Source organism: Bos grunniens, chromosome 3, assembly GCF_055505025.1.
Source record: "Bos grunniens cultivar Pamir isolate PY7600 chromosome 3, Bosgru_T2T1.0, whole genome shotgun sequence".
NCBI lineage: Eukaryota > Metazoa > Chordata > Mammalia > Artiodactyla > Bovidae > Bos > Bos grunniens.
The window spans coordinates 43356976-43375228 of NC_141167.1; the positions used below are offsets into that span (position 1 = coordinate 43356976).

General features: G+C 40.4%; 1 protein-coding gene across 1 annotated transcript in view; it reads left to right on the forward strand.

Annotated features, from left to right (window-relative positions):
* The window catches only part of IL23R (interleukin 23 receptor), a 78476-nt gene that overhangs the window by 10517 nt on the left and 49706 nt on the right, over positions 1–18253 (forward strand). The window contains exon 4 of the mRNA XM_086394304.1: positions 3546–3669. Within this exon, the coding sequence (XP_086250430.1) occupies positions 3546–3669 (124 nt within the window). The remainder of the gene's footprint in view (positions 1–3545; positions 3670–18253) is intronic.

Below are 18253 nucleotides of genomic sequence, written 5' to 3' on the forward strand. Positions count from 1 at the left end.
TAAATTTATGTTTCTACCCCTACCTCCTTTAAGGCTCAAGTAAAACTTAAAGATTTATTTTTTCTCACTTGGAGTCCAATTTCTCCCCCACTGCCGTTTGATGCTACAACTCATCATAATGTTTTAAAGCACTTTAGTGTGTTCTTACTGTTTGAAAATATGTTTTTAAATCATTAAATCAAATTTCATTCAAGTAGAATGTTTTATTTAACATTTTGGACCAACAAAAAAGAAATACACATCATTTCTATAATCTCATAATCTTCCTACTAGCAGACTCCATCTTTAATAATTTGGAATATGTCTTTCTAGTTTCAGTCTCTTTCTCTGTGTGTGTGTCTCTGTCTCTTTTCTCTGTTTCTCTGTCTCTGTTTCTATCTCTCTCGCTACCCCTTTATCTCTCTGTCTCTCAAATGAGCCCACTATACTATACTATACTATTTTGTAACTTATTTTTTCATTTTATCATACGGGCCTTATTTATTTAATTAAATGTATTTTGAGTTGCTTCCAAGGCCAGATACTTACATTGTCTTCAATAACTTTGTTTTTGGTTGTGTTTCAGGAGTGCATTTGGGGAAATTAAGCTGGTTTCCAAGTGTTCCATTATTATAAACAACACTCTAAGAGGCAAACCCTTTCAGCCAAATATTTTTGTGTGTCTATGAACACTTTAGTAAGGATGCAGTCCTAGACGTAAAATTGCTGGGTTGCAAGATATTACTCCTGCTTTTACAGATTATGATAAAGGTTGTTCCAATTTGCATTTCCACAAGCAGTGTGTTAGAGGATTTCCTTGAGTCCATTTCAACACTATGGATTACCATTTTTCAAAATCCTTGCCAATTTGATAGCTCTAAATGACATCTATTATTGGTTCAGTTTGCAATGAAGATAAATTTTTTCCATATATGTATTTCTTATTTTATAAGTAGTATTCTTGGTAGAGGATTTATAGATGAAGTGCAGGAATATATCTATGTTTAAGCTAAATCTTTGGGTATAATTTCAGGTGCATAAATGTCTGTATTTTTATTTGTTCTGAGGCCCCATCCTTTCATTTTTCTTCTTTCCTTAATGGGACATAATTATTGGTTTATTTTTTTTGTTTAATATTTATTTTATAGTTGATTAACAATGTTGTATTAGTTTCATCCTTTCATTTTTCATATCATTTTTTGAATAATCAGTTTCCCAGGCAGTATTGCAAAAGTAGGTACAAGCTGAGAGAACCACCTCTAAAAAGTGAGCATGTGATAAATGCCCAGTATTTCCATACTTCTTTTTTGATCTTGATTCTTGGTAATTTATTACCGGATGATGTATCTGAAAATTCCAGATGCTGTTCTATATTTGTTGGGGTTTCATAGGTTTTCGGAGAAGGCAATGGCACCCGACTCCAGTACTCTTGCCTGGAAAATCCCATTGACGGAGGAGCCTGGTAGGCTGCAGTCCATGGTGTCACTAAGAGTCGGACACGACTGAGCGACCTCACTTTCACTTTTCATTTTCATGCATTGGAGAAGGAAATGGCAACCCACTCCAGTGTTCTTACCTGGAGAATCCCAGGGCCGGGGGAGCCTGGTGGGCTTCCGTCTGTGGGGTCGCACAGAGTCGGACACGACTGAAGCGACTTAGCAGCAGTAGCAGCATAGGCTTTAGAGGCTCCAAGGGCTCCAACAGAACTCTCTCATCTTTTCTCATCTCTTGGGTTGTGTTTCCCCCTGTGCTGGCTTAATTCTTAAATAGACTGTTTCACTATGACAGCAAGATGGCCATCAAAAGCCCATAGCTTACATGACACTCAGAGACAGTAAATACGGCAGGGAGAAAGCACATCTTTTACAGTAGCCCCAGAAAAAGTTCCTTGGATAATTCTGATTGGTTCATCTTGGGTCACGGGTTCATTCCCAATGGAAATACTCCATCAGGCAGACTAGGTCAAGGGCACAGTTCTGTGTGTCAAGGCACAGCCTGTGGCACAGGGGTGGAGTGGAGATGAGGTTAGGAATGAGGAAGATGTCAGTTCTCAAAAGGAAGGATGGTGGCAGACAGAAATTAACAATATTCTCCAAAATTTGGCCATTCAGAGAAAGAGTTGAAGGCATGGGAGAAAAGAGAAAAAGAAACTAGAAATCGAATTCTGTGAATGCCTAAAAAATTTTAATCTTTCTTTACTGTAGTGAAATGTACTTTTTAAATGATTCTTAAGTGCAAAGTTCTATGAATGCCAGTGATGAATATGCACACTGACATCATTGTGCAACCATCACCCCCATCCATTTCCAGTACTCTTTTCATCTTGCAAAACCGAAACTCTATGCCCAATAAACAACAACTCTTCATTTCTCCCAACTCCTCAACCCTTGGCCACCACCATTCTACTTTCAGTCTCTGTGAGTCCAACTGTTCTAGACATCTCCTATAAATAGAATCATATAGTGTTTGTCCTTTTGTGGCTGGCTTATTTTATTTAGCATAATGTCTTCGAGGTTCATCTATGTTATAGCATGGGTCAGAATTCCCTTTCTTTTAAAGGTTGAGTATGTATGTATGACTATCAAACTTTTTTTTCTTTTTGGCCTCACCCTGATGCATGTGGGATCTTAGTTCCCTGACCCAGGATCAAACCTGCTCCCCTTGCATTCGAATGCTAGAGTAGAGGAAAAACATGGAGAGCCTTTCACAACAGCCAAAAGGCAGAGAGATATCAAGGTTCAGTTCAGTTCAGTCGCTTAGTCGTGTCCAACTCTTTGCGACCCCACGAATTGCAGCACGCCAGGCCTCCCTGTCCATCACCAACTCCCGGAGTCCACCCAAACCCACGTCCACTGAGTCAGTGATGCCATCCAGCCATCTCATCCTCTGTTGTCCCCTTCTCCTCCTGCCCCCAATCCCTCCCAGCATCAGAGTCTTTTCCAATGAGTCAACTCTTCGCATGAGGTGGCCAAAGTACTGGAGTTTCAGCTTTAGCATCATTCCTTCCAAAGAACACCCAGGACCAATCTCCTTTAGAATGGACTGGTTGGATATCAAGGTGGGAAAGACCAAAATAGCAAATTCTGTAGAGTTTAAGCTCAATGATGACCATAAAGAAATCATGGGATTTGTGGATTAGAAAGTCATTGATGACCTTAACAACAGTGGTTTTGGTGAAATTGTGGGTCTGAATCTTGATTGTTTGGGGTTCAAAAGTAAATGGGAACTGAGGAAAAAGACCAGTATAATGGACTTTAAAAAAGAAAAAAGCTATTGTGAAAAAGAGAAAGATATACTGACAGCTGAGGGAAGATAATTTGGGGAGGAATTCATTTGGATGGGAGGAACTTGATCACCTTAGTATCCCCAAAGAGGGAATATAGTAAAGTATGTGAAGGAAAGCAGCAATGTTTCAGGGCAAAGTGGGCTGGAATGTGAGCTGGAAGGGGTGGAATGGGGAAGTGCTGATTGACCTGGTTTTCCAAATGAAATGGAATGGTTATCAACTAACTATAAAAAACCTTGATGTTTCTGTGGTGGTTCCTAAGTGATACATTTTGTTGCAGATCCACCAGATGTACCTGACAAAGTAGCCTGTGTCATTTATGAATATTCTGGCAACATGACTTGTACCTGGAACCCTGGGAGGCCCACCTACATAGACACAAAGTATGTGGTGTACGTGAAGAGGTAGGTTCCCTCCTCAACAGTCTATCCTGAGCAATTCCACTCCAGTTCAGCCAGTGCTGTGCCTCCAGCAGGGATCCAAGAAATCTGCCTCAAATGTTAAATGCATCTTTACTATCCCCAACTCCCTAATGCCAATCAAGGAATCCACCAAAACACTTTTCAGGCCATTGATATTTTCACCCTGTGAGGCAATATGTTCCATAATCTTTCTGCTGTTTTTACTCATTGGAGGTGACTGTGGGCAAGGACCTAATGTGATACAGCACAGTTTTAAAAGGATCTTTCCTTGAATCTCAGCTCTCTGTTCCTTCTAGGATTTAGGCACTTAAACTCTCCATATTGTCATTTCTTTATCTTTAAAATAGGCTTGAAAATAGAACCTAATGGATAGGTTAATTCTGTTTAAGTGGAATTTGACTTTTAAAGTGTGAATCACCATGCCAGGTCCATCAGTACAGTTCAGTTGCTTAGTTGTGTCTGACTCTGTGACCCCATGGACCACAGCACACCAGGCTTCCCTGTCCATCACCAACTGCCAGAACTTGCTCAAACTCATGTCTATTGAATTGATGATGCCATCCAACCATCTTATCCTCCGTCTTCCCCTTCTCCTCCTGCCTTCAATCTTTCCCAGCATTGGGGTCTTTTCCAATGAGTCAGTTCTTCGCATCAGGTGGCCAAAGTATTGGAGTTTCTGCTTCAACATCAGTCCTTCCAATGAATATTCAGGACTGATTTCCTTTAGGATGGACTGGTTGGATCTCCTCACAGTACAAGAGACTCTCAAGAGTCTTCTCCAACACCACAGTTCAAAAGCATAAATTCTTTGGCATTCAGCTTTCTTTATAGTCCAACTCTCATATCCATATTCCACATATGGAAAAACCATAGCTTTGACTAGATGGACCTTTGTCAGCAAAGTAATGCCAGGTCCATAGTTAGCACTAAATTCATGGAAGAGAGTATTAATAATGAACCCCAAATCTCAAATTTGGTGTCTATATATATCAACCATCTTCCCTGGCAAGCCAGGGAAGAATAAGGCAGCTATCAGGACAAAGGACTTTCAGCTTTAAAACTGAAAGCAATAATTGAATGAAAGTAATAATTTCTTAATTGGAGTTGAGGAGAGCTTTGTGGAAACACTCTTCTGTTATGATCTAACACTAACCAGACTTCGGGAGCCAGACCACCATGCAGCCAAAAGTTCAAAAGTTGTATGCTTAAAGACAAATAACTAGTCATAAATGTTATATTACTTCATACAAACTTAGATTCAGTTCAGTTCAGTTGCTCAGTCGTGTCCGACTCTTTGCGACCCCATGAATTGCAGCACACCAGGCCTCCCTGTCCATCACCAACTCCCAGAGCTCACCCAGACTCACGTCCATCGAGTCAGTGATGCCATCCAGCCATCTCATCCTCTGTCGTCCCCTTCTCCTCCTGCCCCCAATCCCTCCCAGCATCAGAGTCTTTTCCAATGAGTCAACTCTTCGCATGAGGTGGCCAAAGTACTGGAGTTTCAGCTTTAGCATCATTCCTTCCAAAGAAACCCCAGGGCTGATCTCCTTCAGAATGGACTGGTTGGATCTCCTTGCAGTCCAAGGGACTCTCAAGAGTCTTCTCCAACACCACAGTTCAAAAGCATCAATTCTTTGGTGCTCAGCCTTCTTCACAGTCCAACTCTCACATCCATACATGACCACAGGAAAAACCATAGCCTTGACTAGACGAACCTTTGTTGGCAAAGTAATGTCTCTGCTTTTGAATATGCTATCTAGGTTGGTCATAACTTTCCTTCCAAGGAGTAAGCGTCTTTTAATTTCATGGCTGCAGTCACCACCTGCAGTGATTTTGGAGCCCCCCAAAATAAAGTCTGACACTGTTTCCACTGTTTCCCATCACTTAATGGGAAATAGATGGGGAAACAGTGGAAACTTAGATTAGGGGAAGAGTATTGTTAGTTTCTACTATTTATAAACTGCAAAATAGGAAATGGTTGATGTGGAAAAATCTTTTTCTCCTTAATGTACACAACTCAAATGTTTCTGGGTTATATCTAAACTATATCCATGTGTGTCAGTCTGTTTCGGAATCCTTTGCCAGTGTTAAAGATGGAAATAATATCACTAATTTGGAGGGAAAAACTGTGGGCAAACTGGGGTAGATTGGTCTCCCTATTCTTGTTTCATTTGATTTATTTATTTTTTTTTTCAAAGAAAGCCTTCAATTTTGTACAGTTGACTTTTGAAAAACACACGGGTTGTGGTGTTGACCCCTTCATGTTACTTTTGACTCTTCCAAAACTGAACTACTAATAGCCTACTGTTGGGCAGAAACCTTGCTGATAATAGTTCATTGACACATTTTGTATGTTATATATATGTATTAGATATTGCACTGTGCTGTACTAAGTTGCTTTAGTTGTGTCTGACTCTTTGCGATCCTATGGACTGTTGCCCACCAGGTTCCTCTGTCCATGGCATTCTCCAGGCAAGAATACTGGAGTGGGTTGCCATGCCCTCCTCCAGGAGATCTTCCTGACCCGGGAATTGAACCCATGTCTCTTAGTCTCCTGCACTGGCAAGTGGATTCTTTACCATTAGCACAAGCTGGGAAGTCATTTAATCCCCTATGCAACCTTATGGGGTACATATGATTATTTTCCTGATTTTTGTAGACAGGGGACTGAGGCCTAGCTAGGTTACATGATGCGTCTAGGACCACACAGCTATGAGAGGGAGAGGTGGGATTTGAACTTGGCATGGCCTGACTGCTTTCTTCCTAATTTAGTTTTTTCTGCTAAAGTGGTGTGGGAACCCAGATAAAAGGGCATATTTGAGAGATGCTATCCAAGTCTCATCATTATGGAAGGGAATAACCTTCCAATCTTGCTCTCTCCATCTGCTAGATACTCAGAATAATTTTGACTAAGTGAAACATAAATTGTAACACCACTCTGCTCAAAATATCTGGACAAAAACTAGAAAGATTTTATGAATACACTACTAAGCCTGGAGTTATTGGCTACATGCCATGGGCAAGAAGCTCACATCTTTCACTAAGCAGAGGTATGGATGGGTACAAAAGGAATGATGGAAACACTCAGATCAGAGATAGATTGTGATGTCAAACAGTACACAATTTGTAAGCACTGCAGTCTGTTACTTCATGTGCTTCACATCCTCAATCTTCAGCTCAACCTTGCACAGTAACTATTATAATTGTCCCCTTTTACAGAGCTTATGTTACTTCCCCAAAGTCACTTGGCTAAGACATCATGGAGCCAGGATTCTAACAGGTGTCTAAGACTTACCCTCTCCTCCTTGTTTCTGGGATTAAGTAGTGTCTTTGAGATGAAAAGAGGTCATGAGGACAAGAATCTCATTGCAAAGGCAACCTGCGTGTGTGTGTGTGTCAGTCACTCGGTCAAGTCCAATTCTCCAGGCAAGAATACTGGAGTGGGGAGCCATTCCCTTCTCCAGGTCATCTTTCCAATCCAGTATCAAACCTGGGTCTCTGGCATTGCAGACAGATTCTTTACCATCTGAGCCACCAGGAGGCTTCCATGGTGTCTCAGACAGTAAAGACTCTGCCTGCAATGTGGGAGATGCAAGTTAGATCCCTGGGTTGGGAAGATCCCCTAGAGAAGGGACTAGCAACCCACTACAGTATTCTTGCCTGGAGAAGCCCCATGGACAGAGAGGAGTCATCAGGGAAGCCCAAAGGCAACTTTAAGAATGTGAAAACAAGGGCAGTATAGGAGCAAACACCACAGCTGAAGCTCACAGAAAATTTCTATGTGCCAGACTGACAGAGAATGCCTAGGGCCTTGCTGTCTATCTCCTGGAACTTTTACTATCTCGTGGACCCACTGACCTTGATTAGTTGATTACTTATTTTTCTTTTAATCAGTCAATCAGTCAGTTCAGTTGCTCAGTCGCGTCTGACTCTTTGTGACCCCATGAACTGCAGCACGCCAGGCTTCCCTGGCCATCACCAACTCCCGGAGCTCGCTCAAACTCATGTCCATCGAGTCAGTGATACCATCCAACCATCTCATCCTCTGTTGGCCCCTTATCCTCCTGCCTTGAATCTTTCCCACCATCAGGGTCTTTTCTAGTGAGTCAGTTCTTCACATCAGGTGGCCAAAGTATTGGAGTTTCAACTTCAGCATCAGTCCTTCCAGTGAATATTCAGGACTGATTTCCTTTAGGATGGACTGGTTGGATCTCCTTGCAGTCCAAGGGACTCTCAAGAGTCTTCTCCAACACCACAGTTCAAAAGCATCAATTTTTTGGCACTCAGCTTTCTTTATAGTCCAATTCTCACATCCATACATGATTACTGGGAAAACCACAGCTTTGACTAGATGGACCTGTGTTAGAAAAGTAATGTCTCTGTTTTTTAATATGTTGTCTAAGTTGATCATAGCTTTCCTTCCAAGGAGCAAGTGGCTTTTAATTTCATGGCTGCAGTCACCATCTGCAGTGATTTTGGAGCCCCTCCAAAATAAAGTCTGTCACGGTTTCCATTGTTTCCCCATCTATTTGCCATGAAGTTATTGGACCGGATCCCATGATCTTAGTTTTCTGAATGTTGAGTCTTAAGCCAACTTTTTAACTCTCCTTTTTCACTTTCATCAAGAGGTTTTTTAGTTCTTCTTCGCTTTCTGCCATAAGGGTGGTGTCATCTGCATATCTGAGGTTATTGATATTTTTCCCAGCAATCTTGATTCCAGCTTGTGCTTCATCCAGCCCAGCATTTCTCATGATGTACCCTGAATATAAGTTAAATAAGCAGGGTGACAATATACAGCCTTGACATACTCCTTTTCCTATTTGGAACCAGTCTGTTGTTCCATGTCCAGTTCTTACTGTTGTCCCTTGTGCTGCTTACAGATTTCTCAGGAGGAAGGTCAGGTGGTCTGGTATTCCTATCTCTTTCAGAATTTTACACAGTTTGTTGTGATCCACACAGTAAAAGCTTTGGCGTAGTCAATAAAGCAGAAATAGATGTTTTCCTGGAACTCTCTCACTTCTTTGATGATCCAATGGATGTTGGCAATTTGAGCTCTGGTTCCTCTGCCTTTTCTAAATCCAGCTTGAACATCTAGAAGTTCACAGTTCACATACTGCTGAAGCCTGGCTTGGAGAATTTTGAGTATTACTTTGCTAGCATATGAGATGAGTACAATTGTGCAGTAGTTTGAACGTTCTTTGGCATTGCCTGTCTTTAAGATTGGAATGAAAACTGAACAATACATATTAATTATAAAAGAATAAACTCTTTTAGTACAATAGCTTTATTGAGTATATTTCATATTCCATCAGATCAGATCAGTTGCTCAGTCACGTCCAACTCTTTGCAACCCCATGAATCGCAGCACGCCAGGCCTCCCTGTCCATCACCAACTCCCAGAGCTCACCCAGACTCACGTCCATTGAGTCAGTGATGCCATCCAGCCATCTCATCCTCTGTTGTCCCCTTCTCCTCCTGCCCCCAGTCCCTCCCAGCATCAGGGTCTTTTCCAATGAGTCAACTCTTCACATCAGGTGGCCAAAGTACTGGAGTTTCAGCTTTAGCATCATTCCTTCCAAAGAAATCCCAGGGCTGATCTCCTTCAGAATGGACTGGTTGGATCTCCTTGCAGTCCAAGGGACTCTCAAGAGTCTTCTCCAGCGCCACAGTTCAAAAGCATCAATTCTTCGGCGCTCAGCCTTCTTCACAGTCCAACTCTCACATCCATAAATGACCACAGGAAAAACCATAGCCTTGACTAGACGAACCTTTGTTGGCAAAGTAATGTCTCTGCTTTTGAATATGATATCTAGGTTGGTCATAACTTTCCTTCCAAGGAGTAAGCGTCTTTTAATTTCATGGCTGCAGTCAACATCTGTAGTGATTTTAGAGCCCCAAAAAATAAAGTCTGACACTGTTTCCACTGTTTCCCCATCTATTTCCCATGAAGTGGTGGGACTGGATGCCATGATCTTCGTTTTCTGAATGTTGAGCTTTAAGCCAACTTTTTCACTCTCCACTTTCACTTTCATCAAGAGGCTTTTGAGTTCCTCCTCACTTTCTGCCATAAGGATGGTGTCATCTGCATATCTGAGGTTATTGATATTTCTCCCGCCAATCTTGATTCCAGTTTGTGTTTCTTCCAGTCCAGCGTTTCTCATGATGTACTCTGCATAGAAGTTAAATAAACAGGGTGACAATATACAGCCTTGACGTACTCCTTTTCCTCCTTTTCCTATTTGGAAGCAGTCTGTTGTTCCATGTCCAGTTCTAACTGTTGCTTCCTGATCTGCATACAAATTTCTCAAGAGGCAGGTCAGGTGGTCTGGTATTCCCATCTGTTTAAGAATTTTCCACAGTTTATTGTGATCCACACAGTCAAAGGCTTTGGCATAGTCAATAAAGCAGAAATAGATGTTTTTCTGGAACTCTCTTGCTTTTTCAGTGACCCAGAGGATGTTGGCAATTTGATCTCTGGTTCCTCTACCTTTTCTAAAACCAGCTTGAACATCAGGAAGTTCACGGTTCACATATTGCTGAAGCCTGGCTTGGAGAATTTTGAGCATTACTTTACTAGCGTGTGAGATGAGTGGTAATTGTGTGGTAGTTTGAGCATTCTTTGGCATTGCCTTTCTTTGGGATTGGAATGAAAACTGACCTTTTCCAGTCCTGTGGCCACTGCTGAGTTTTCCAAAATGCTGGCATATTGAATGCAGCACTTTCACAGCATCATCTTTCAGGATTTGGAATAGCTCAACTGGAATTCCATCACCTCCACTAGCTTTGTTTGTAGTGATGCTTTCTAAGGCCCACTTGACTTCACATTCCAGGATGTCTGGCTCTAGGTCAGTCATATTCCATACAATGCACCTTATTTAAAGTGCAAAATTCAAAGATTTTAGTATATTCAAAGAGTTGAGCAACCATCTCCATAATATTAGAACATGTTCTTCATGCCAAAAGAAACCATATCTCCATTAGCAGTCACCCCACATTTCCCTTCAACTCTCCCAGCCCTAGGTATCATCTGTGGTTTGCCTACTGTGGACATTTTATGTAAAAGGAATCATACAAATTAGTCTTTCATGAAGAGCATCTTTCACTTAGGGTAAGGTTTTCAAGATTCATCTGTGGTGTAGTATGTATCAGTCCTTCATTCTTTTTTATGACTAAATAATTTTCCATTGTGTGAATATATCACACTTAACTTATTCACATTCACTAGGTGATGGACATTTTGGGTTGTTTCCAGATTTTTGGCTATTATGAATAATGTTGTACTAACATTCATGTACAAGCTTTTGTGTAGACATGTATTTTCATTTCTCTTGAGCATAGACTTAGGAATGGAGTGGCTAGGTCGTATGGTATTGTTGTTCAGTTTCTAAGTCATGTCTGACTCTTTGTGACCCCATGCACAGGAGCACGCCAGGCTTCGCTGACTGTCACTATCTCACGAAGTTTGCTCAAACTCATGTCCATTGAATCAGTGATGGTAGCTAACCATAGCTTTGACTCTATGGACATTTCTCAGCAAAGTGATGCCTTTGCTTTTTAATATGCCATGAAGGTTTTTCATAGCTTTCCTTCAAGGAGCAAGTGTCTTTGAACTTCATGGCTGCAGTCATTGTCAGCAGTGATTTGGAGCCTAAGAAAATAAAATCTGCCAGTGTTTCCACTTTTCCCCCCTTTCATTTGCCATATACTGATGGGACTAGATGCCATGATCTTAGTTTTTTTAATGTTGAGTTTTAAGCCAGCTTTTTCACTCTCCTCTTTCACCTTCATCAAGAGGCTCTTTAATTCCTCCTCAATTCTGCCATTAGAGTGATATCATCTGCATACCTGAGGTAACTGGTATTTCTCCCAGGAATCTGGATTCCAGTTTAGTATTTATCCAGCTGGAATTCCCTTGCTTTCTCTATGATCTCTGCTTCCTCTGCCTTTTCTAAATTCAGCTTGTACATCTGGAAGTTCTCAGTTCACATACTGCTGAAGCCTAGCTTGAAGGATTTTGAGCATTACCTTGCTAGCATGTGAAATGAGTGCAATTGTACAGTAGTGTAAACATTTTTTGGCATTTCCTTTCTTTAGGATTGGAATGAGAACTGACCATTTCCTGTGGCCACTGCTGAGTTTTCCAAATTTGCTGGCATACTGAGTGCAGCACTTTAACAACATCATCTTTTAGGATTTGAAATAGTTCAGCTGGAATTCCATCCCCTTATTTGTTTGCAGTAATACTTCTAAGGCTCACTTGACTTCACACTCCACGGTGTCCAGCTCTAGGTGAATGCTCACTTCATTGTGGTTATCCAGGTCATTAAGACTTTTTTTTTGTATAGTTCTGTGTATTCTTGCTACCGCTTCTTAATCTGTTCTGCTTCTGTTATATCCTTGTTGTTTCTGTCCCTTATCATGCCCATTCTTGCATGAAATATCCCCTTGAAATCTCCAATTTTTGAAGCAATTTCCAGTCTTTCCCATTCTATTGTTTTCTTCTGCTTCTTGCATTATTCATTTAAGAAGACCTTCTTATCTCTTCTTGCTATTCTCTGGAACTCTGTATTCAGTTGGGTGTATCTTTTTCTTACCTGCTTGTTTTTGCCTTCTCTTCTTTCCTCAGCTATTTGTAAAGCCTCCTCAGACAACTACTTTACCTTCTTGTATTTCTTTTTTTGGGGATGATTTTGGTCACTGCCAATGGTATGAACCTAACAGAAGCAGAAAATACTAAAAAGAGGTGGCAAGAATACACAGAAGAACTGTACAGAGAAGATCTTCACGACCAAGATAATCACAATGGTGTGATCACTCACCTAGAGCCATCCTGGATTGTGAAGTCAAGTGGGCCTTAGAAAGCATCACTACAAACAAAGCTAGTGGAGGTGATGGAATTCCAGTTGAGCTATTTCAAATCCTAAAAGATGATGCTGTTAAAGTGCTGCACTCAAAATGCCAGCAAATTTGGAAAACTCAGCAGTGGCCACAGGACTGGAAAAGGTCAGTTTTCATTCCAATCCCAAAGAAAAGCAATGCCAAAGAATGCTCAAACTACTGCACAATGGCACTCATCTCACACGCTAGTAAAGTAATGCTCAAAATTCTCCAAGCCAGGCTTAAGCAGTATGTGAACTGTGAACTTCCTGAACCGCCAACATCCACGGGATCATCAAAAAAGCAAGAGAGTTCCAGAAAAACATCTATTTCTGCTTTATTGACTATGCCAAAGACTTTGACTGTGTGGATCACAATAAACTGTGGAAAATTCTGAAAGAGATGGGAATACCAGACCACCTGACCTGCCTCTTGAGAAATCTGTATGCAGGTCAGGAAGCAACAGTTAGAACTGGACATGGAACAACAGACTGCTTCCAAATAGGAAAAGGAGGAAAAGGAGTACGTCAAGGCTGTATATTGTCACCCTGCTTATTTAACGTATATGCAGAGTACATCATGAGAAACGCTGGACTGGAAGAAACACAAGCTGGAATCAAGATTGCTGGGAGAAATATCAATAACCTCAGATATGGAGATGACACCACCCTTATGGCAGAAAGTGAGGAGGAACTCAAAAGCCTTTTGATGAAAGTGAAAGTGGAGAGTGAAAAAGTTGGCTTAAAGCTCAACATTCAGAAAATGAAAATCATGGCATCTGGTCCCATCACTTCATGGGAAATAGATGGGGAAACAGTGTCAGACTTTATTTTTTTGGGCTCCAAAATGACAGCAGATGGTGACAGCAGCCATGAAATTAAAAGACGCTTACTCCTTGGAAGGAAAGTTATGACCAACCTAGATATCATATTCAAAAGCAGAGACATCACTTTGCCAACAAAGGTCTGTCTAGTCAAGGCTATGATTTTTTCCAGTGGTCATGTATGGATGTGAGAGTTGGACTGTGAGGAAAGCTGAGCACCAAAGAATTGATGCTTTTGAATTGTGGTCCTGGAGAAGACTCTTGAGAGTCCCTTGGACTGCAAGGAGATCCAACCAGTCCCTCCTAAAGGAGATCAGTCTTGGGTGTTCTTCGGAAGGACTGATGCTAAAGCTGAAACTCCAATAATTTGGCCACCTGATGTGAAGAGTTGACTCATTGAAAAAGACTCTGATGCTGGAAGGGATTATGGGCAGGAGGAGAAGGGGACGACAGAGGATGAGATGGCTGGATGACATCACCAACTCGATGGGCATGAGTTTGAGTAAACTCCAGGAGTTGGTGATGGATGGGGAGGTCTGGCATGCTGTGATTCATGAGGTCACAAAGAGTCGGACACGACTGAGTGACTGAACTGAACTGAACTGAACTTGTGTACAATGTCATGAACTTCTATCCATAGTTCTTCAGGCACTCTGTCTACCATATCTAATCTCCTGACTCTATTTATCACGTCTACTGTATAATCATAAGGGATTTGATTTAGGCATACTTGAATGGTCTAGGGGTTTTCCTTACTTTCTTCAATTTAAGCCTGAATTTTGCCATAAGGAACTGATGATAAGAGCCTGATGATATGACAGTCAGCTCCCAATCTTGTTTTTACAGACTGTATGGAGTTTCTCTATCTTCAGCTACAAATAATATAATTAGTCTGATTCCAGTATTGACCATTAGGTGATGTCCATGTGTAGAGTTGTCTCTTGTGTTGTTGGAAGAGGGTGTTTGCTATGACCAGCGCGTTCTCTTGGCAAAACTCTGCTAGCCTTTGCCCTGCTTCATTTTGTACTCCAAGGCAAAACTTGCCTATTACTTCAGGTATCTCTTGACTTCTTACTTTTGCATTCCAGGCCCCTATGATGAAAAGGACATCCTTTTTTGGTGTTAGTTCCAGAAGGTCTTGTAGGCCTTCATAGAACCATTCAACTTCAGCTTCTTTGGTATTAGTGCTTGGGGCATAGACTTGGATTACTGTGATGTTGAATGATTTGCCTTGCAAACGAACTGAGATCATTCTGTTGTTTTTGAGATTGCATCCAAATACTGTATTTTGAACTCTTTTGTTGACTATGAGGGCTACTCCATTTCTTCTAAGGTGTTCTTGCTCATAGTAGTAGATAAAATCGTCCTCTGAATTAAATTTGCCCGTTCTGGTCGATTTTAGTTCACTGATTCCTAAAATGTCAGTGTTCACTCTTGCCATCTCCTGCTTAACCATGTCCAGTTTACCTTGATTCATGGGTCTAAAATTTCAACTCCTATGCAATATCATTTTTTACAGCATCAGATTTCACTTTCACCACCAGACATGTGCACAACTGAGCATGGTTTCTGCTTTGGTTCAACCTCTTCATTCTTTTTGGAGCTACTTTTCTGCTCTTCCTCAGTAGCATATTGGGCACCTACTGACCTGGTAGGCTCATCTTCCTGTACCATATCTTTTTGCCTTATCATACTGTTCATGGGTTCTCAAGGCAAAAATACTAGAGTGGTTTGCTATTCACTACTCCAGTGGACCAGGTTGTGTCAGAACTCTTCACTATGATCTGTCTGTCTTACATGGCCCTCCACTGCATGGCTCATTGCTTCACTGAGTTACGCAAGCCCCTTCGCCACAACAAGGCTGTGATCCATGAAGGTGAGGTCATATGCTAAGTCAGTTTAAACTTTTGAGGAACTGCCACACTCTTTTTTTAATTGAAGTATAGCTGCTTTATAGTATTTTGTTAGTTTCAGGGGTACCACATAATGATTCAATATTTTTATAGGTCATACTCCATTTAAAGTCATTACAAAATAATTGCTGTATTTCCCTATGCTATACAATATATTTTTGATGTTTATTTATGTTATAGATAATAGTTTGTATCTTAATCTTATACCCCTATCTTGTCCCTTCCCTCTCTCCTCTCCCTACTAGTAACCACTAGTTTGCTTTCTATATCTGTGAGTCTATCTCTTTTTTTGTCATATACATTTGTTTTAGATTCTGCATATAAATGAAAACAGATTTCTCTTTGTCTGACTTATTTCATTGAGCATAATACCCTCTAGGTCCAACCACACTGTTACAAATGGCATAATTTCATTCTTTTTTATGTCTGAGTAATATTCCATTGTGTATATATATATGGACATCAGGATGCATGTCTCTTTTTGAATGAGTGTTTTCATTTTCTTTCAATATATATTCAGCAGTGGAATTCCTGAATGATATGTTAGTTTTAGTTTTTTGAGGAAACTCCATACTGTTTTCTATAGTGGCTGCACCAATTTTCAATCCCATCAACAGTATACTAAGGTTTCCTTTTACTTATATCCTTGCCAACATTTGTTATTTGTAGAGTTTTTGGTCATAACCATTCTGACAGGTGTGAGCTGATATCTCATTGGTATTTGGTGGAAGAGAGAGTTGTTGGGCTTCTTTGATCTTGCCATGTAGCTTGTGGGGTCTTAGTTCTCCGTCCTGGGATCGAACCCAGGCCCTTGGCAGAGAGTGTGGATTCCTAACCAATGAATCACCCTGGTGCATTACCTCTCATTAATGTTTTGATTTGCATTTCTCTAATTATTAGCACTGGGCTTCCCAGGTGGCTCAGTGGTAAAGAATCTGCCTGCCAATGTAGGAGATGCAGTTTCGATCCCTAGGTTGGGAAGATCCCTTGAAGGAAATGACAACCCACTCTGGTATTCTTGCCTGGGAAATCCAATGGGCAGAAGAGCCTGATGGGCTACAGTTCATGAGATCACAGAGTCAGACATGACTTAGCGACTGAGCATGCATGCAATGACTAGCAATGTTGAGCATTTATTCATGTGCCTATTGATTACCTGTATATCTTCTCTGGAAAAATGTCTATTCAGGTCTTCTGCCCATTTTTATACTGCCATGCTGTTTTCTAAAGAAGTCACATCAGGGGAGTTCAGGATAGGGGGACACATGTGCACCCATGGCTGATTCATGTAGACATATAGCAAAAACCCCTACAACACTGTAAAGTAATTATACTCCAATTAAAATAAATTAGTTAATTAAAAAAATTATTTAAAAAAAGGAGCCACACCATTACATTCCCACCAAGGATTCCAACCTCCCCACATTCTTGTCAATATTTGCTATTATCTTGTTGATTATTGTCACCATAGTGAGTATGGTTTACTTCTCTCAAATCTTGCTAATATGCCTTCTTGGATTCCTGGCAATGAGACTGTGTTGTAAACTTGAAATAGGCATAACACAATTTGAAAAAATATGTTTCTTAAAAAACACTTGTCGACCATGCATAATTTCCTATTTAGTATCATTAAAATGTTCTCACAATTTTATAAGATTATTATACATCTCTTTAAAAGCCATTAATGCATTGACAATTATATATGTCTAAATTATTTATACATGGTGGTTTTTAAGGGACATATCTACTTTATCAAGTGAGGGTTACTTACAGTAGTTATGAGGACTGAAATTGTTCTCGGTACTCAAAAAGTCACTTTGAAAGTCTGAAGACTAGGTTTATTAAAGAGTTAACTGTCAAAAATATCCATTGGAAAGAGCATGAGCTTTAGACTTTAATGTTTGATTTCCAGTTTGCAGACTTATCAGTTAGAAGACTTTAATGGTACAAATATCTGAAAACCCAAGTGCAATGACCCAAACAGACAAGGCTTTATTTATGTCAAGCCATTGGCGGTAGGTAGTGCAGAGCTAGTGTGTTAATTCAATTGTACTCCAAGGACCCAGGCTCTTTCTATCTTTCTTCTTTGCAGTCTTTAGAACATTGACCCTAGTCCTCGGGTGCTGCACATCCAGGCTTCTCATCCAAGTTTCAGGCAGGAAAGTAGTGAAAGGAAAAGGAAATTCTCCCATGGACTTCTACTTGCATCTCATTGGCCAGAATTGAATTACACATCTACTCTATCTGGACGGGAACCCAGGAGAAGGGTATGGTGGATGCAGTTCAGTAATCTAACAGTATCTGCCACAGTTGCTAGCTGAGTGACCTTGGAAAATTTGTTTAGCTTTGCTAAGCCCTAGCCTCCTGAAAAATGAGTATAGGTAATACAAAACTAAGTATTATAAAACTTATAAGAAAGCAAATTATAAGAAAAGGCTCACAAATAGGAAATGCTTAGAAACTGACAAAAAGATGATGTTAGAGTGTTAGAACATTATGATGAAACTCAAGACTGACTCTCTAGACTTTTTTGATTCATTCTAAAATCAAAACCTGACTGATTTGGGAGAGAAGATGAATGCAAAGCCATAAAAATGATCACTTACAGGTTATTGTAAGCAATAACTTTATTTACTTTCTTTTCAAGTAATAATAACTTTAGACAGATGACTATCTAGAAAGAATGTCAAACGTGGTCTAATAAGTAAGACTAATTTTCAAGCTGGTGTACATACATCAATAGTAAAGTCACTCATTTTAAAGTCATTCAAACTAGAAGCGTAAACTCAATGTGGGCAAGAATTTTTGCTTGCTTTGTTTACTGCTATCTTTCTTTAGCCTAGGATGAGGCCTGGCATCTAGAAAGTGCTCAATAAACATGTGTTGAGTGATCATTCTGACAATTAGAAATGGACATTTCCTGTATCCTCCCTTCACAATCAAGTTGAAT